This window comes from Arachis ipaensis, chromosome B10 (assembly GCF_000816755.2).
Source record: "Arachis ipaensis cultivar K30076 chromosome B10, Araip1.1, whole genome shotgun sequence".
NCBI classification, from domain to species: domain Eukaryota; kingdom Viridiplantae; phylum Streptophyta; class Magnoliopsida; order Fabales; family Fabaceae; genus Arachis; species Arachis ipaensis.
In genome coordinates, this window is record NC_029794.2 from 11360402 (window position 1) to 11380816 (window position 20415).

Consider the following 20415-nt stretch of genomic DNA (forward strand, 5'->3'; position numbering starts at 1 on the left):
GATAGATAATGATTTTTGTAAATAATGTGAACAATAGGCTCTAGAATTGAGCCAATAAAGTAAAAAAATACTCCACTTCAAAATTACCTCCTAAACCTACCTTAACATTAGGATAACTATCGCGAATGGAACATCATTGAATAAAAAAAAATAACAATCCAATTAAAAGTAATATCATCTGTATATTTAGGGCTTGTTTGGGTGAGTTTCTAAAAAAAGATCTTTTTTTGAGTTATCTTTTTTTAAAAGATCTTATGAAAAAGTAAAAGTAATTTTATGTTTGGATATCTCATACAAAAAGATCTTTTTATCTATCAATTATATTTGGGTATAATAATATAAATATTTTTTTGTTTATTTATTACATGAAAAATATCTTTTTTTTTAAGAAAAAAGATCTTTTAAAAAAAAGATATAAATTATAGTTTCTTAAAATAGATTTTTTTTATTTTTCTAATGCTTTTACTTTTACTACTAGAAATTTGTCAAATTTGCTAAAAAATAAAAAAGATTTTTTTTTATCGAAAAAAGATTTTTTTTATCAAAATAATAACGCCCAAACAAACACTTATTGAATTGAACATCTAACTTATTCATTGTATTGTTTAATATTTTCATTGTCTATCTGTATTTTTCCAATTAGTAATAATCATTTTTCTCATCGTCTCAATCTTTTCGTGTTTGGCTGTTTACTCGGTTTCAAACGTTCGAAAATTCCTTCTCCGTTCCCTCTTTTTTCAAAACTCCCAAGTCCCAAACACAGCATTAAAGACCCTCCTTCGTTTTTTTCAGGTCAGGGAAGTCGTTGCTGTGAGAGAAATGGCAGAAGCAAGTGCCCTTCGCAGGTCTTTATTTCCCTGTGCCTGTATTCGCTTATTATTCTTTCTTCTCTCTCTCTCTCTCTCTCAACTTGTTATAGTTGGCTCCGCATTGTGTTTCAGTCGAATCGAAGAAATTCAAAAGCTTTCTAATGACGAGGAGTTAGATGATTCGAACTTATATCCTTTAATCGAAGAATGCGCTCTTCATGTTCAGGTATTGTTACTATTCTGCCCTTTCCTAATTCTCACTCTCAATTCACTTTCACATTTTCTTTTCTTTTCTGTTCGACTTTGCAGACCAGAGTACACCAGGCTCTTGCGGAGTCCTCGGATTTGGCTTTCTTGCCTCAACAAGATTTCGGTAATCTTTTATTTATTTATTTATTTTAATTATGGAATGTGTCTTGGTGGATTTCGATTTAGTTTAGTTTAAGTTATTCTTGTTATTGTTGGTTTTTTCTTATTTTTTATTTCTTCTTCTTCTGGTTTTTGGAGATGCTTGCATGGAGCATTTGAAAGATGAATTGAACAAGGTGGAGGCTGAAGGCACAAATGAAGCAAAAGAAATAGAGCTTCTAATTGAGAAACATAATTATGGTATGTTGAACCTTTTATTATGTGTCTGAGACAGGAACAGAAATAGAGAGACAATAGACATGAAAATCTTGTTTGGTTCTGGAGATAAGGACAGGATCAGAGACACAAAAATATGTTCCATACTTAGTAAAAGTGGGGACCGAAAATATCAGTATCTGGCTGATACAAGGATCGATGTAAAAAGAGATACTACTTAGGGTGTGTTTGTGAGTTCAGAATTTTGATAGAAGGGGTGGTGGAATAGAATTAAGCATAAAATTGACCCATGGATGCTCATTCACAGTTTAACATCTGGGTTGTCACAATTAAAATGTAGCAAAGGTGGAAACAACAGTTACACACAAATTTAATGTGTCTAGTTCTGAGTAGAACTGCGAATTAGTTTTTACTTATTTTAAGATCACTTAAGAATTTCTCATGCTAGAATTAGGCAAGTATTGACAGGGTTTTTGATCACATTACTCTTGTGGCAGTGACTGAGTATATCTTGGTCAAAGACTAAAATAAGATTTGGAGTTGATTTTCGCTATGCATCTCTTGTCTAAATGTCTAATGCACCACCAGAATTTAATTGTGTTCCTTTCTTCAGATTATAATCTCTTACAGGCCAAGTGTGAACAGATCAGATGTTCATTAGATTACGATACATCAAAGGTTGGTACATGCTTCTCCTTTAAAGAAGCAACTTGTTCGGTTTTGCACTTTGATCCTGGAGGTTATGGGATTTTATGTGCTGCAATAATAATTGTAGTTTGACATTGGCTTCTGTTGTGCTAATAATTATAGGATCAGACGACAGAAGAGAATAGTGAAGCTATTGATTCGTCTATGCTTGCAGATGATCATACAACTATAACTCTCGCAATTCTGGACAATTACTTAGAGGTCTTGATGACTAAGTGTCTAAGCCTCACTACTTTCTGTTTGTTTTCTTCTTGAGCAGTAGTGAGAATAGGATTAATTTCAAAGACTTGGCATTTCTATTATTATCAATTTTATTCTGTTTTTGGTGGTTCTTTAAGCTAGTTTTTAATTTTTATATTAATATATTAAAGAGCATAATCTTATTGTAGTGTTGTCTTTCCTATGTTACAGTATTTACAACTTGAGGATGAGATTCATGAAATGAAGTCAGTTGTAGAGTCATTGGAGGATCTTCAGTCTAAGTTCAAATGGTAAGTTCAGGTCTTTTGTTTAAATTAGATATCTGTATTGTGGATCATTCAGCTTCTTTCTTTGTTTAGGTTTGACGCTATCGACCAGATTGAGGATGCATTAACAGGTCTTAAAGTGCTTGCATTTGAGGACAACAGCATTAGGTTGTCGTTACGGACTTATATGCCAAAATTAGAGGATCTTTCATGCCTATCGAGAGTTCACGATACCTTTGATGTATCTGAGCTGAGTCATGAGTTATTAATTGAAGTTTTTGAGAAGACTTTGAAGTTAAAGAATGTTCAGGTATCAAAATAGGTCAATACTTCTTAATTTGATTTGTTTGTTCCCATCATTGTTCAATGTATTTTACAATTGGGTTCAGCACTGATATGGAGACAAAATGGTATGAACTATAACTATGTTAGCCAAAAGTAACAGTTTGAATGTCACCATTTACGTAAGAGCCTTTGAAATTATGAGATGCTTTAGTCTATCAAATAAATTTTTTTCAGGTTGTTTTCTGTGTCTTTGAAGTGGCCAATGACCAAGCAACTCTGGCTCAGTTACTTAAACATTTCCATACATCCATTGGCTTTGTAGTTATCATTGGTATCTTGTTAAGATTTAGATGGTGACTATTTTTTGGGGTGTGCTCAACTTTTACATTTATACCAGATTAGTGAGTAAATGTTATATTTTGCTGGATATTTAGTATGATTACATCAGTGGACTCACAATATCTCCTTTGACCACAAAAGAGACAAAATTCTACAACATTAGGTGTGCCCAATGATACGAATAAGTAGGTTACTCCGACTTGCTCTCTAATGCATTAATTTATAATCCTATGTTGTTTAACTTTGTCTACTTATTAAATGCAATACTTTAACTTTCGCTACACTCAGATTATTTTTTGTTACATTTAGGCCTAATCAACCTTATGTTTAAGTTTCTCATACGTGAGTGCTACTTTGTTGTCCCAAATATACTTTAAGTACTACTGTTCCATTTCGTCTACTCAACCGGAATCCTTGGTTTCCATATTCATCGAAGTCCCCATAATTTTTATACTGGATCTGAAATAATTAAACTGTGTGATTCTTAGTTGGTATTGGTGCTATTGTTATGTGAAAATCTGGTGTTATCTCACTCTGATCTTACACAAGTAACTAGTTTTGATGGCACCATGTTGACTTTTTATTGCTCAAATATAGGCAATCTAGACTCTTTTTCCCAGAACCTTCAACCTTCCATAAGTCACTCAATCATATGTATCTTCCAAATCTAAAAGCATCTTCAAAGTTATGGCTTATTATCTTAATCCGTGTTTGATTTGCACATTTTTGTATGCCTACCTTGTTTTTATTGTTGAGAACTAAGTTGCTTCTTTTCCACTCATTGGTTCCTTGGACATTGAACAACTTTGTGGACCAATTTTTATCTTTATTGCCAAGATAGATCTATCCCTTGACAAGTTATTATCAGGTCTCACTACCTTCCCATTATCAATATCCATTCTCTTCAAAACTTAGTATTCCTTTAAACTCTCACAGTTTATGATAGAAGGTAAAATTTGCCTGCCTCTCTAGTGGTCATCATATCCATTAGAAATTTGAACAATCTTGGGGCTGTTCTTCTGGTAGTTATATGGTAGATGAAGGAGCTCAATTCTAATATCATGATGTCTCATGTGTTGATTCCTAAAGATTCCTGTTTGGAGTAATATTGTTCTAAAGAGTCTGAAATTATTGATATGCTTCTGTTTGGTTTAAAACAACTAAAAAAAATATTAAGTAGGGCCATTCATCAATTTATTTATCATTTTAACAATCCTTGTAATCTTCGGATGATATAGTGATGTTTTTTGGAATTCATATACAGCTCTTTCCAAACAACGTACATGTGAGTGACATTGTTGATTATGCTAAGACTGTCAGGTTTGCCATTTACTGTTTTTCTTGTTTTTATCAATTTATTATCCCCATTCCTTTTTGGTTATAACTCATACTTCTTGACTATCATTTACCATGCAGTAAGTCGTCATTGCAATGCTTTATAACAAAATTGCAAGATAGAATAATACTGAGCACACTTAGGTCTCTTGTTGTAAAGGATGCTAATAAATCGAGGTTAGATTTTTATATTATCATCTTTTGTTTTTTATTTTCTTGAAGTTGGATTATGATTTGGTATTCTCTTTACCATTTTGTCTCAAAGTAGACACATGCTTGAATACTTGGACAAAGATGAGATGATTGTAGCTCACATTGCTGGTGGAATTGATGCATACATAAAGCTGCCTGATGGTTGGCCGATATTTGCTTCTCCGTTGACATTGATATCTGTCAAGAGATCAGATAGTTGGAACAGAACTTCTCTAAGTTTTCATGCAAATGTTGAGGTGAGAAATTTCATTCTTGACAGTAAGTATCTTTGCGATTTTTCTTATGGAATGTACAAACATTCCTAATGTGATGTTAAAACTCGAGTTTTCACCTCAGCTCTTACTAAATAATTTAGTTGACTCTAGATATTAGAGGGATGCTTAGAGCTGAATGTATTATACATATCTTTTGTTAATAACTACAAAATTCAGTTACTTGGCAAATAATTTAGTCTTAACTCTCAATAATGTTATTTCTCCCGACAAGTGTTCATATGACAACATTATGGTAGCGTTTGTTTTGAGGTATTGGGACAGAGACTGAGAGACTAAGATTCAATATCATGTTTGTTGGTTCAGAGACTGGTACTAAAATTTCTGTCTCTGTCTCTAAAATTTCAATATTTCAGTATCTCCAAAAAGTAGGGACACAGGGGACTAAAATTTTTAGAGATGGAGACTGAAACTTTAATAACATTTTATACCTAAAATATTCTCATTTCAATTAATTAATTCCAATTTTATCCTTTGTACAAATTAAATTAGAATTTTATTCTTGTTTCAATTTCTGTCTCCTACTTTGCACCAAACAGAATACTGAGATTTATTTCAATCTCTATCTCTTAGTCTCTGTCTCTCAGTCTTAGTCTTTTCGTCCCGTCTCTCCACCAAACGCTACCTATTATTGTATTTCAAGATGTCAGCTTGTCCAATTTGAGGGGGTTCAATTCTGAACTTCAACAGTCGATGTTCTGGCGTATGTTATCTTTTCTCTCTTTGAAACAATACCATGTTTGTAAATTTATATTTAATGATACTTAATACATTTTGATTCCTTCTCCCTACTCTTTAAGTTATTGGGTAAATACCAAATTGGTTCCCAACAATTTTTGTCCAATCCCAATTTTTATTACGATGGAAGTCCCTAACAATACAAATTGTGGTACAAAATGGTCTCAGGATTTAACAGTGAAAATCTTCAAGATTTAGAAATGAAAATCCATCCCTCACCATTAAAAAATAGGACATATTAGTCTACAGAAGAACTAATACATATTATCATGTCCGAGAATCGGACCAAATCGGCTGGTTGAAGTGGGTTAACCAGAAATTTGCCACCAATTTGTTTTGGTTCAAGACAAAAAACCAGTTGTGAATAAATCGGTAAAAAACTGAAAAACTTGGTTAAAAATCAGTTCGATTTTTTAGCAGTTAACCTATTTAAAATAATAAAATAAAAAAATTATTTTTTTGAAAAAATGTAGATAAATATATTATTTCATTATATTCGGTTAAATTCCGGTTAAACTTAAACCTTTGAACATCTAGTTTCATCATTTTAGTAACTGGTTCGGTTTTGAGAACCTTACATATTATTGAATGGTGAGGGATGAATTTGTCATTTTAAATTGAGACTTTTTTGTCCTATTTTTTACATGGTTAGGGACCTCAAGTGTGATAATAAAAGAAAAATGTTACCAATGGAAATCCTACAACGCCAGAATCTTAGGGGATCAAAGTAGGTGCTAGTTATTTTGCAGAAGACCATCTTGGCTACCCTTAGCTATCCCTATCTAGGTGTTCAGCCAGTTAGCCTGTTATTAGGGTGGCTTTCCATTGCCATTTGACTTATTAGTGAAGAAACCCAAAAATATGCAACTGCCTCCTTATAAGGGCAAGAGCCCATACTTGGAGCACGAATTCATACGTACGTAAGAAGCCCAGTTGGATCTAGTGTAATCATGTCTTCAACATAGGTATATATATAACTGTCACTAATGAGGTCGCGCTAGTGAAAAACTTTTCTAGGGAACAATATGCCAAACATTTAATTGTCAGTTGAATATTTGAGTCGCAAAAAACAGTTTGCTTCGAGGAGTTTACAAGATGGTCCTTGAATCCTCACAATGGTGTTGAAATCTTAACCTGTACTTAGCTTAAGACTCACAATCTCTCTTGTTGCAGAAAACTTTTTTATATGTGGTCCAAAATTTTTTATAGTAAGTTGTAAACTGATAATTAAGAGGAGCTGTTTTGATCTTAGATACTTTATAGCTGCTCAATCCCTCCATGCGCCTGAGATCCTTGAATGCTCACTGTTATGAATTGGTGGTATCTTAACTGCTTTTTATTTGTTTTTGGGAATGCAGTGATGCACTTTATTACTTAGATTACGCAAATTGCAGAGATTTGGCACTGAAATGTGTTCTCCTCACCTGACAACTTTATTTCCCATTCTAGTGTTACTTGCTTTCTTTTTGTTACCTTTTAGGTTATATTTGGTTGGGTGAAAAATGGGTGGAAATTTTCATGTATAATCTTCATGTGTAATTTTATCCATGGAACTCGTCCGTGAAAAATTGCACCCCATTTTTAACCTGCTACCAAATACTCTCAGCATTATTCTGATTGACAATAAATGATTGGAAGATTTCATGCTGACTTTTGACTTTTCAGAAGTTCGCTAACTCATTAGATGATGACGTTCGCCAAAATATATTGAGCTTTGCTGATGCTGTTGAAAGGATACTTAAAGAACAGTTGCAGTTGGATCTTCAAGCCAGTGATAGTTCTATTCAGCCTAAGGATATCCGCGTCTGATTATGTGATGCTTAAATTCATTTTCTTCTTTGTTGAAGCAAATGGCAACTCATTAGATATGTGATGCTCAAGTTACTTAGATATTTTAGGTCTTAATTTCTTAGAAAATGTATCATTTTCCTGTGTACTTTTCAATATGTTTGGTTCTAAAACGATACACATGGTTTTTTTTATTTTTTCAATGCATGTCACTAGTATTATTACGATGATAGGAATTTGAGAGTACTTTAGAAGATAGTCTTCAAACTGATCTAATCCACAAGACTGTTTGCAACAACTTGTGTAGCAACATGATCAACTTGAAAAGTTGGTAGAGCTACAATTTTTCGCTTGTTTTCTCGTGATGGAACATTTTCCAGAAGAACAACTATCACTTGTACTCTTAACTTTGTCTACGATGTCAACATCTGTATATTTTATGAGCAGTACTTTTTTCATCCTATAAACCATGATCAGTGGTGCTTTTCAAAATTGAGAATTCTGTTAACAACAAAAAACAATCTGTTCAGAATTAGACTGAAAAATAAAACAAATGGCAACATTTATTTAATATCAAGTTTATTGGTAATGAGGTAGAAAAGAAATCCAATCATTTTTTTATAAAATTCACTTTTTATCGAAGGAAAAGTAAAGGGAAACAACGTTTTTTTTTAAACAACGTAAACAACAGGATAAATAAGAAATGTTAATTTTAATTTTTAAAAATCAGATTTTTAATTAATTAAATATAATTCTTGTTTTGAATTTGGCTTTCAACAACCACAAATCCTTCCCCACACATTTGCACCTAGTCCCACCTCTCCTCCCAACAACCCCCTGCCGTCTCTTGCGAACCATCGCACGTCCGGCTCCCTCATGCCTCCGCAACCCCTCACGCATCCGTATTTTGTAGCGCCTCCCCAACCGCCGCACCCAGCCCACCCTCGTCGCACCTCCAGCAGCCCAGCTTCGTCCTCCATTGCGCCGTGGGGATTACCTTTGCGCCCTCACATCATTATCCTCAATTGCGTCCTTCCCTGCTGTCGGTCTTCTTTTTCTCCTTCCGCGACGCGGGGCGCTCTCTACCCTCCATTAATCACATCCAGGGACGGATGCAAGTGTAACGGTGTGGGGGCAAGCGCCCCACTATAATTTGGAATTTTTTTTGAGTAGTATATGATAATAATATTTATTTGCCCCCATTAGATTATTAAATTTGACCCCACAATAATTTTTTACTCAACTTGTGGTACTTAATCGTCAATTTAAAACTTTTATATTAGATATTCGTTAAAATGATCAATTCTCAGATTTAAACAAAATTAGTGTTCTTTTTTAAAAATCAACTCAAAAGAATATTATTTATTTTCTTTTCAAATTAGGGATGTTTTTTTTTTTTAACTGTACATGGATGTTTCGTTTTCATTATACATTGATGTTTCTTTTAAGTTCAATAGATGTTACTTTTTATTATACATCTATGTTTCTTTTTTTTGCGGTGCTGAGGTCCAGTGTTGCTGACGACGTCGACGGCGTGACAGGGGAGGGAGGAGTAGAGTGGCTGCTGTGAAAATAGGATAATGGAAAAGGTGAAAAGTGTAATTGGAAATAAGGATGAATAATTATATTAGGATTTTTTTTTTAATGTTTAGTGGACTTGGAATGCAGCTGGTTGTTTACATTATTTGCATCTCCCATTATTTACTTAGAAAACCGTTGATCAAATATTCAAAGTGCTTGAATAATGAATTTCGAGTTGTTTCAATGATAATACCATCAACATAGATTTGGACGACCAACAATTCATTATTCTAGTATAAAGTAAAAAGTGTACTATCATGAATGCGGCAAGCAATTGTAGTTGTTGTAGTGGCCACAGCTAGGACGAGAGTTGGATGAAGAGTTAGGGATTTAAGATAAAATAGGTTAAATTAGAGGCGTAGTTTAAAAATTTTTAATAATTTTTTAGAATTTGAATAATTTTGTTAATCAAAATTTATTTTTTATAAATATAAAATTATTTTTGTATTTTTCTGAATAAATTTATCAGAGCCTCCTAAATATATATGGGTAGAATGATAATTAATCTCAAAAAGAATTATAATTCCACTATAAAATTTAAAACAAGAGAAAAATTAGGATTTCACAAAGAATCATCGGACTATGTAAATCTAGCAGGGCATGCAAATTTTAATGGGAACTTTATGAATATAATTTTTTGAAACCGAATAAAAACGTAAATAAATATAACATTTATATTTTTTCATAAAGTTATTAATATATCATTTCACTTGCTTCTAATTTTCGCACTCTTCAATTTTTCTTTTTCTTTTTCTTTTTCTTCTTAATCCAAACTCATGAGTGATGAAAAGGAAATATATATTTTCCTTATTTTCTTTTTTCAACCAAACAAAGCAAAAATAAGTCGATTTGGTCTGAGGTGTGTGTTTCTTATTTTGTATTTTTTGTTTTTAGGGGATTTGAATTTAAACATTTAGGCCTAGGTTTACATGCAGACAATAAAACACACACTCTTAAACCCTTCCTTCGCCGCTTTCCCCCTCTCAGCCTCTTCCACACTGCCGCTTCGCCCTCCTTGGCTTCGCCTCTCTCTTCTTTGTCTGTCTCTGTTCGCTGACGGAGTGTTGGTCATCGCTGCTCATCTTTCATCACTCCAGTTAACCTCGGGTAGGCATTCGATGCAAATGGAACTTTTTGGTCTCACACTTCACACGGTGATATTAGTTTCTGAATTCTGAGCTGCAACTCTTGCTGAACGTTAAAATTTAAATATCTGTTACGTTAATTGTCGTTCTTTTTCCCAGTTATTTAAATAGGAATTTCGGATTTTGATTTTGAGATTTCTCTTTTTGAATTTTAGTGTAGCAATGAACAGGAAAATCGTGAATTGACTTGACAAGTGGAGCATACTTGAGCTCTACAAGTCTAGTTAGACCCTCGAGTTTGACGAGCATATTTCCTATTCAATTTATGTTAATTTCATTTCAACTAAGACAGCATAAAAATAGTGTGGTTGACTAATGGAATAAGAAAAACATGGAATAGCTTAGGAGAAAAGATGGAGGAGGAGAGATTGCTTGCATGTGTTAATTGAGGTTAAAGAGTATTTCACGTTGGTTAGGCTGCCTTTTTATTATGATTTAATATCAACTTCTTCATCAAATCATATTTGATTAGTGTAGATCTCTGAAAGGAATTTAAATCTAGTTGCCTTTTAATTTTATTCAAGTAATTTATTTTTAATTAATTAGTTCAAAATCAAGGTGTTGAATTTTAGTAATTCTTAACTTAATTGAATTCCAATGTGCTTTCCCCCCTTCTTTTGGTTTAAGCTTCTCTCTATTCAATTCACTAGAGAGAACCAAATGGCGATGGAAATAAACCTCGGAAAACTTGCATTCGACATAGACTTTCATCCCTCCGATAATCTTGTTGCTGCCGGACTCATCACTGGTCACCTTCACTTGTTAGTTATTTAGCTGGCTTCTTTCTTTACTTTTCTTTTGATTCTTTTCTGCAATATTTTTTTTTTCAATTTTCGTGTTTAATAACTATATTGGAATTGTTATGTCTTTCTAGATATCGTTTCAGTGTTGATAGCGAGCCTGTGAGGTATAAATTATGAAAGTTACTTGCTTTTCAATAATTTTGTTTGTTGAATACATGGACAAAAATTGGTTTTTTACTTTATTTGGTTATTTGGTTTGTTTGGGCTTGTTTGTTTTGAGTTAAGGCTGTTGGAAGTTAATGCCCACTCTGAGTCCTGTAGAGCTGCTAGATTCATCAATGGTGGACGTGGTAATGCTCATTCTATTGTTGCTTGTTCTATATTGCATATTAAGTTGGCTTAAACTGATTGAAAATGGTTGACGTGATTTGTGTTTTAGCGGTTTTGACGGGTTCGCCAGATTGTTCCATACTGGCTACTGATGTGGAAACTGGAGCTACAATTGCGCGGCTTGATAATGCCCACGAGTGAGTGAATTTAATTCCAATTAAGATATTTTTATGTTATGCTTGCTTATTATGCATATGCTTAACTTTGAAAATTTTATTTGTGTCATGCAGGGCTGCTGTTAACAGGTTGATAAACTTGACTGAGTCAACTGTTGCCTCGGGAGATGATGATGGCTGCATTAAGGTAATTGTTTTGGGTCATTTTACATTTTGAGCATGTGTTAATATTCATGCAGTATCCAGTATGTTTTATGATATTAGAAGACTAATAACTGATAAGTGATAATTTAGTCACTATTCACTAATATTCAAAAAATTACTGATCTTAATCAATTATTATCTTCTATGAAGATCCTATGGTCTTCGCAAGGATAGAGAATATGGTGTCCTACCATTCCACTTCCTCATTGTAGTGTAAATATTTGGTTTGGAAATTGTACTTATTTTTTAATGCAAATGTATTGGACTTTTGGAGTTGAAAGGATGAGTGCTTTCTCTATGCTTTTTATTTGGGTTATCCTCATTGTAGGTATGGGATACCAGGGAGCGTTCTTGTTGCAATACATTTGACGTCCATGAAGATTACATTTCAGACATGACTTTTGCATCTGATGCAATGAAACTATTAGCCACAAGGTAGTGAATTCAGTAGATTTATTCAAAGTCCCTATGTGAGATATATATATACACACACACACACACACACACACACTTTTCACTGGCATCTAAATGCTATCTAAAATCTTTTTGCCTTTAAATTTATTTTCATTGTTAAGTGGAGATGGGACTCTATCTGTTTGCAATCTACGGAGAAATAAAGTAAGTTGTATATTATTGTTTTCTTTTTCCTTTTAAAAATTAAATGCTTATTGTTTGTTGCGTTTGAATTTTATCATCGCTTCCTGCTTTTGGATAGGTCCAAGTTCAGTCTGAATTTTCTGAAGATGAGCTATTGTCAGTTGTTATAATGAAGGTATCCTCGTCATAGTTACTATTTGATGTATCTTCTGGGTTTTGACACTTATTTATTTATTCTTGTTGATGAGTTTAAAAACTTAGAAATGTTAATATTAATATGTACTTTAGGTGTCCTCTTATTAGACTGGACCTGCTTATTTTTAAACATTCTTAGTTATTATCATGTGTGCATTTGGCATACTTCCTGATGGAACAATACAGATGAGGCTAATTAATATTCCCTCAATATCATTGTATAATATATATTGATGAAATTGCTGCCATAGTATTATGGGAGAGACTTAATCCTATGTTGATTTTAGCGTTGAAAACTTCCATCTTAAGTAGCTTCAAAATGGCCAAAAGGTGGCCTGGTTGTTTTGAAGAGCTATTTTAATTGACGGAACTATAAAACATGGATGGGAAAGGAAATAGATACTTTTTTCCTGTATTTTAGAAAACGCTTCTAAAAATTATTTAACAATATAAAAGAAATTTGAGGAATTACTTGTATAGAGAAAATTGTTTTTATATTGTTGATGTTTAATTCTATTGTGATCAGAATGGTAGGAAAGTTGTCTGTGGATCACAGACTGGAGTCCTGCTCTTGTATTCATGGGGATGCTTCAAGGATTGCAGGTATTGGAATTTAGAATAAAGAAAATCGCAACCGGTTATGTTAGGAAAATTGTTTATGACAGATATTAATTAATTGGTTATTATATTTCTCATGACTTTTAGATTCTTTCTCTTATTGATGCTCTTGCTTAATGGCTCCAATTCACAGTGACCGATTTGTTGATCTATCACCAAACTCTATTGATACTATGTTGAAGGTAAGTAGATTTGGACTATTTCAGTATCACTTTCTACCATGTTGACCTCGTGTAATAAAGTTTTGAATAATTCCTTTATAATCTCAGCTTGATGAAGATAGGATTATTACTGGATCAGAGAATGGGATTATCAAGTGAGACTTTACAATATGAAAATTATATTTCAATTTCTTGTTTCTTTAGTACTCCATTCCAAGTATATATATGTTCTTTGTTCAGCCTGGTTGGGATATTACCTAACAGAATCCTCCAGCCGATTGCAGAGCACTCAGAATATCCTGTCGAGTGTCTAGGTAATATGTGGTCTCTTTCTCTTCTGTCACCATTTCAGCATGCTTACTATTTTTGCCCTTTTTTCCGTCTTTCTTTTCTTGCTCCTAGCTGCAAGTCTGATCCATGGTGTTGTTTCTGCTTTTACCCTCATTTTCCCTGCAGCATTCTCTCATGATAGAAAATTTCTTGGCAGTATTGCTCATGATCAAATGTTAAAGGTACTTAATTTCCTTAATTCTTTCCCCTCCAATATTAATAGTAATTTCTTGCTCGACTTTAATTTTTTGCTCATTCACGCTAGCCACTAAGAATGTCTGGTTAAGTTAGAATTTTAGTATATTTAAGGAATTTCCACTTCAGTCCTCATCATGAATAGGCAAATATTTGGTAACGTTTACTTCAATTTGGATAAATATTTTCCATTCAGAAGCAGACAAATGATGAGATCTTTTTTCAGCTTAAGGAGTAAGGCAAATAAATTTATGCCTACAATGACATGGTATATAGCTTAATGACCTTTTGGTTTGAGTGTGGAGCTATCTAGCTGCAAACATTGTCAGCAGATTCCTCCTTAATTGGTCTTCTATTCCTCCTTAATTGGTCTTCTAGTCCTTCATCATAATATTGTGAAAACTAGTTGTGTATACGTGTATGTTCTGCGGTTTGTATAGAGTATACAGATGAGTTTAGCATCTTAACTTTCATAAATTTCTTTTCCGCAGCTATGGGACTTGGATAATATTTTACAAGGTTCAGGAAATTCGCAAAGAAATCGTGATGGAGCTAGAGACAGTGATGATGATGATGAGATGGATGTTGATACTGATTCTTCCAAGTTTAACAAGGGTATGTTTTAATAAATTCAAATGATATGCAAATTTTCTATATTATACATCATATACTTCATTTTATGTTGCTACCATTGCAGGGACCAAGACCAAGAGGAAGCTTGGTAATAATGAACATGCCTTAGGCAGTTCAAACGATTTCTTTGCAGATTTATAGGAAATTATTCATTATTCAAATGTGAGAACGTGCTTAATCTTGTTTAATGAAAATGGCTTTCTTGGGTGCATTTTGCATCGTTATAATTTTGTTTTTATTTTTCTTTATTACATTGTATCATTGTTAATTTAACAAGCAGTGGTGTTATATGTGTTATTCTTCGGTATTGTGTTAATTTTTCCTCAACATTTTAATAAGTTTTTTGTCGAAGCTTGGATACTCTTCGAATTATGGTCTTAACTAAATTTAGAGCAAGTTCAGTATGAAACATTTATTTTGAGCCAAGTAATCTTTCAGTTGGAGGGGGTTGAACATGAAAGAATGGTAAACGATTTTTTGCTGACTAAAATATTGGATTAAAAAATTTGTGATGTCATTTTCTTTAGATAGTTAACGGTTCGAACGGTCCTGTCTGTCAGATGCGGCTTTTTAGCCAGTTGACATGACCCAAAACGATGTTTGTAATTATGAAAAATTAATTATTTAGATTTTGTCCGTTCTGGATAAGTGCACTTTAAGATAATATTATTATTAACTTATGAAGTCAGATTCAATATATTAGGGGAAGTTTCTAATTCACTAGCATAGAAGCAGTTTTTATTCAAAATTTGAATTAAGCCTAAATTATAGGACGTGCTATATGCAGGAGCAGTTATCAATATGGAGCGTTAAACTTTGAGTAAAACAGATATCTATTTAACTTTTGAAATTCACAAGAGGTGTGGGAACAGTTACAAGAAATTCAAATTTTTCGCAAGTGGTGTACAAATGGTAACTGTTAGCTGACATTAGGTTAGTCTATAAATAGAGCTTTAGGAAAATATTGGAATCAGTTCAGTTCTTTTTGGAAAACACTTAGAGACTCAAAAACACTCTCAGCCTCCCTGGCATCACAGAGTAAAACTGGGAATCTTAAGTAATTCCTCTGAAGTCTGAACTCAAACTTGTATTTTATTTTCTATTTTTAATCAAAGTTCTTTACTTTTTATTTGTTCTTCTTCATCTTCTTCTTTCTTTCTCTTTTAATTTCTGTATTTTACTTTGCTTCTGGCACCTTGCATGTTTTCTTTTCATCTTTAATTTTACTTTCGAAACTACAATTGAGACCTTGAGATACCCACAAAAGGAGTCGTTTCCGCTCCCTAAATTAAGATTGTGAAACAAAACTTGAAAATTGTTGATTTATTTGTTGTTAACAATGGAACAAAAATTTGAGTAAAACAAATTAGCACGCCCGGTGGGACCTTGTCAATAGATTGTAATTGTCAAAAGAAAAACCAGGAGTTTTTGAGTTTGCATGTGGTTGCGCAGTGGTAAGTTCGTGCGTCCAGAGCCAAGGAAATCAGCGTCAGCTGACATGTCAAATACTTCTGCATCATCTTCTTCTACTTCTAGTGATGAGATTAGAGGAAATGAATCCGAAAATTCTCCTGTGATTTCAAACGCAGAGCCTACCTTGATGTCAGTGAGGCATGATGGCGTTGGCCATGCCCATACAGGGTTAAATGCAACTCACATAAATACCGTGGGGTGGCCGCCATATGGCTTGCCACCGGGGTATGTCCCCTCCATGGTGACACAGGGATTGCCTGTACCTCTCTACTCAACTTTTCAAAATCCTATTTATCAAAATCCATATGGCATGTCAAATGTACATGTTTCTAGGGCGTCAGGTTCACACTTATCACAACAAAATTTTTCACATTCTATTAATACAGGAAATAACAGTGCATCTAATTCTACTACATCCACTGTCACTAGGGTAGAAAATTCTAGACCTGTATTTCCTGACATGTCAAGAGCAATGCCTGTTAATCAACCTAGTCAAACTGTGGGATCTTTAGCAAATATTAGGCAACAGATAGATGAAAGCCACCATGATCTAGTAAACATATTAACTCATCAAATGGTGATAGTTTTAAATCCTCTTTTAGAAAACACAAACACTAGAATTGAACAATTTAATAGGCAAGTCAATAGAATTGCTACTGTGGTAAATTTAGAAGAAAATGACAACTTGGGTTTAAGATTTGATAATGTCAATCAGAACGGTGGAGCAATTCCTAATTATGATGTTCACATGCCTAGACATGGTCAAAATGCTGACGATATGTTAGAAAGACTTAGGCAAAACAACTTAGGGAGCATTATAATCTAGCAAGAAATGTTGAACAAGTTTTAAACTGTTTGGGATTTAATGTTGGTTGCTTAAATAGGCCATATTTTGTGTCTGCTTTTCCTGAATGTGTCCAATAAGCAGAGCTCCCAAGGGGTTGGAAAATTCCAAAATCCCTTACAAAATTTTCTGGAGAAGAAAATGAGTCTACAGAAGAACATATTGCTCGATATACTGTTGAAATTGGGGAAGCAGCTTCTAATGAATATCTCAATATGAGATACTTTCCTTCTTCTTTAACAAAAAATGCATTTACATGGTTCTCCAACTTGAGACCAAATTCTATTCATTCTTGGGCGCAGTTAGAAAAAAATTTTCATGATCAGTTTTTTCGAGGTGAATTGAAAGTTAGTCTTACGGATTTATTCTCTGTCAAACGTGCAGAAGGAGAATCCATTGATACTTATTTGGCGTGATTTAGAAACATGAGAAATAAGTGTTTTACTCCAATTCCGGAAACTGAAGTTGTCAAAATGGCTACTAATGGGTTAGAATTTGGAGTTAGGAAGAAACTTGTCAATCAACATACTTTAGATCTTTTCCAGTTAGCTGAAAGAGTAAGTCAAATAGAACAAATTAAAAAAGAAGAAGAAAATTTCAAAAAAGGTTCTAAAAAGGTTGCATATGTGGATTGTTTTTCCGATAGTAGTGATTCTGATGAGAAAGAGGTTTATATTGCTGAATTGCGTGGGGGTCCTCCTTATGTATGCAAATCTTTGAAGCCTGTTAAACGAAAAGAAAAGGTTTTTTTATATTCTAAAACTGAAAATAAGACTTATTCTTTTGATATTTTTAAGGCAGATCAAATATTTGAAGTTTTATTAAAAGATAAACAGCTTATTTTACCAGAAGGAAAAAAGATGCCTTCAGCTGATGAAATAAAGAATAAAAAATTTTGTAAGTTTCATCAGGTGTTCTTACACACCACTAATAATTGCGTCCGTTTCAGGGATTTGATACAAAAAGCAATTGAGGAGGGAAGGTTGAAGTTTAAAGATAAAACTACTATAAAGGTGGACACTGAACCATTTGCTGCTGACTCAAATTATGTTGAGCCATTCAACTTGTCAGTTAACATGGTAGAAGTTGATGCCACAATGGTTAGTGCTAAAGATGAAAATAAAGACCTGAGGATCTTTGAGCAAGACAAGAAGCCAATTTATCCTCGTGCTGGTGAGGATTTGTTAGATTTTTTGTTGAGAATTAAAGAATCTGATAGTACCATCGCCATGTGTCCAAAGTACAATGTTGTTTTTGACAAGGAAGCTGCAAAAGAGTTTGAAAAGTACAAAGTTGAAGAGAAAGAAAAGGCTGAGTTGAGAAAGAAGATTGCTGAAAAAGAAAATGAAACTAACGAGCTAAAGCAGAAGATAGTCGAGGGAAAACAAAAGTTAGGCGGTCAAACTCCTTTGAACAAGTGTGTCAACAATACTGGGGTACAACCTGTCAACCAGAAGATGAAGACTGTGGTCATGATTGATGGAAAACGTGATGGATTTTCTCAAAAGACAAGAGTTCCTCCCACCAAAATTTCAAACAATAAATGGGTCCAGAATGTGAGAAATATGCAGAATCAACCTACTGCTTTTGCAAGAGGAAAAAATAAATGGGTGAAGCTTAGACCTTTTAAGCCCAGGTACTATGAGTCTCAGTTATGGAACATGAATCATGCACAAGACAGAGGTAGTATATATATTCCAAAATATGCATATTCCCTCAAAGTCAATTTATTCTTGTTATAATCCTAACATGCAGCAGGTTCCTAATTATTCTCCTTGGCCCAATTGTCAAAATGTTCCAAAGTATTCTCCTTTTACAATTTTTGGGCAAAAAGAGAATATACCTGAGTATGTTCCTTTAGATCCATACAAGGAACACTGTGTAGATTTTCCTCCCCTACCAACCATAGCTAAGTCTGTAGAAACAGGCAATTCTTCTAATCACCCTAAATGCAATAAAAATGCAAAGAAGAATCTTCCTGGAAAGAAAGTAATGGTTGAACACAAGGGAGAAAAGGATGAAGATTTAATTACTGATAATTTTGACACTAGTTTTGATGACAGCTTAGAAGCAATATTTGGTGTTAAGCAACCTATAGCTGTGGTGTCAATACTGTTTGAGGAGTAAGTCAAATTCGGGAAGTAGAGTCATTAGAAGATGATTGTTATGATGTCTTTCCTGGAAGTGAATGCTTGTTACTAGATGACAATATGTGTGGTGGAGGATTGTTCGAGAAACCTACTGAAAATGACAAGGAGCATTTGCGTCCATTGCATATCAAGGCTCGTGTTGATGGAAGGATAGTTAATAAGATTTTAGTTGACGGGGGAGCTGCTGTCAATCTCATGCCTGAAAGAATGATGGGAAGGCTTGAAAAGACTGAAAAAGAGTTGATTAAAAGTAGCATTGGGGTAACATATTTTAATGGAAGGACTTCTTCTGTTAGAGGTGTGGTTCTACTATCAATTGAGGTTGGTTCTGTCAATAGGCCAACTCTATTTGTTGTTGTTCCTTCTAAGGCTGGTTTTAACTTGCTTTTGGGACGTGATTGGATTCATGGAATGGGTGCTATTCCATCCACTCTACATCAAAAGTTGATTTTCTGGAACGAAGATGGAGGAGTGGAAGAAGTTCCTGCTAATAAGAGTACATGTTACTATGATGAGATGCATGTGGAGTTCAGGATGTATAATCCTGGAGTCAAGCCACTGACAGTTGACACCAAGGCGTTTAATCCTGAAAGTTTTGAGATGTGTAAAATAGATATGAATGGTTTTATTTAAAAAAAATGCATCAAGTTTAAAATCTTGGACAAAAATAATCTCTCATTGACATTTGGGTATGTACTTCATAAATACAAAAGCCTAATTGACTTAGAAATTCTATTGAGTCTCTTAGCGCTTGGAGTCAAAACTATTAGAAGGTTAGTGTGGAGATTTTATAGGATTAGAAAATTTATCAAATTTAATTGGCACCTGGAGTTTAACATATGAAAAAAACGACTTCACAAAGTTAAGATTTTGTTACTTCTGAAGTTAGGAAAATTGTGTCAATTAAAACAATGAAAGTGTGTGTCAAAAAACTCTTAATTGAAATATTAAAGGTCAAAACAAAGGTCAATTGATACACATTTAATGTGCCGAAATTAGAACAGATATCATTTGACACACTTAAAAATTTCATACAAAAGAATAGACCCCATTGACAGTTCAACTATTAATGTAAAAAATTTTATAGACTTAGAAATTATGTTAAGTCTATTACTAGTAAGCATTTAATCGGTCAAGCGGATGTGTCTAAAATGTCAATTGACTCTCAATATCAAAAATAAGAAAAATGTCAATAAACAACTAAGTTTTCTCACTTTCAATCATTGCATATCTTCAAGTGAGAAATCTTGGGGGCATCTTGTTAGGCAAAAAATTATTATCACTTAGGAAAAAATAATTTGTTTTAAGTAAATAAATATAAGATAATATTATTATAAACTTATGAAGCCAGATTCAATATATTAGGGGAAGCTTCTAATTCACTAGCAAAGAAGCAGTTTTTATTCAAAATTTGAATTAAGCTTGAATTATAGGACGTGTGACAAATGAATTTTTGCCGGTATAGAAATTATCAAATGATCAATCGTAGTATAGTCTAAAT

At 33.5% G+C, this 20415-nt stretch overlaps 2 protein-coding genes across 5 annotated transcripts; both read left to right on the plus strand.

Annotated features, from left to right (window-relative positions):
• Positions 656-7943, plus strand: LOC107623727 (spindle pole body protein pcp1). 3 transcript variants are annotated; one of them, XM_016326078.2, is made up of 13 exons: positions 672-705; positions 793-845; positions 942-1035; positions 1119-1182; positions 1317-1418; positions 2008-2072; positions 2205-2303; positions 2514-2593; positions 2663-2879; positions 4458-4513; positions 4610-4705; positions 4794-4977; positions 7417-7943. In XM_016326078.2, the coding sequence occupies exons 2-13, from the start codon at positions 820-822 to the stop codon at positions 7558-7560; spliced, it is 1227 nt and encodes a 408-aa protein (XP_016181564.1). In that variant the 5' UTR covers positions 672-705; positions 793-819; the 3' UTR covers positions 7561-7943. The 3 variants fall into 3 exon arrangements, with proteins under 3 accessions (XP_020968715.1, XP_016181565.1, XP_016181564.1); XM_021113056.1 differs by having other exon boundaries at positions 656-845; positions 920-1035; XM_016326079.2 differs by having other exon boundaries at positions 658-845; positions 4797-4977.
• Positions 9995-14751, plus strand: LOC107623705 (WD repeat-containing protein 55). 2 transcript variants are annotated; one of them, XM_016326053.2, is made up of 16 exons: positions 9995-10226; positions 10893-11026; positions 11140-11172; positions 11294-11358; positions 11448-11535; positions 11629-11701; positions 12047-12153; positions 12294-12336; positions 12434-12490; positions 13037-13113; positions 13262-13310; positions 13398-13444; positions 13530-13603; positions 13746-13801; positions 14306-14429; positions 14512-14751. In XM_016326053.2, exons 1-16 carry the CDS (start codon positions 10050-10052, stop codon positions 14586-14588), a joined length of 1281 nt encoding a protein of 426 aa, XP_016181539.1. In that variant the 5' UTR covers positions 9995-10049; the 3' UTR covers positions 14589-14751. The 2 variants fall into 2 exon arrangements, with proteins under 2 accessions (XP_016181539.1, XP_016181540.1); XM_016326054.2 differs by having other exon boundaries at positions 10013-10226; positions 10916-11026.

What these genes read in the sequence shown, in the direction of transcription:
- LOC107623727 (XM_016326078.2), top strand. Translation starts at nt 820, where the DNA reads ATGGCAGAAGCAAGTGCCCTTCGCAG. An exon ending in TTCTGGACAATTACTTAGAG is followed by an intron (nt 2,304 to 2,513) that starts GTCTTGATGACT and finishes CCTATGTTACAG; the next exon opens with TATTTACAACTTGAGGATGA. An exon ending in GATTATGCTAAGACTGTCAG is followed by an intron (nt 4,514 to 4,609) that starts GTTTGCCATTTA and finishes TTTACCATGCAG; the next exon opens with TAAGTCGTCATTGCAATGCT.
- LOC107623705 (XM_016326053.2), top strand. Translation starts at nt 10,050, where the DNA reads ATGCAGACAATAAAACACACACTCTTAAACCCTTCCTTCGCCGCTTTC. An exon ending in GGATGCTTCAAGGATTGCAG is followed by an intron (nt 13,114 to 13,261) that starts GTATTGGAATTT and finishes TCCAATTCACAG; the next exon opens with TGACCGATTTGTTGATCTAT. An exon ending in TCAGAGAATGGGATTATCAA is followed by an intron (nt 13,445 to 13,529) that starts GTGAGACTTTAC and finishes TTCTTTGTTCAG; the next exon opens with CCTGGTTGGGATATTACCTA.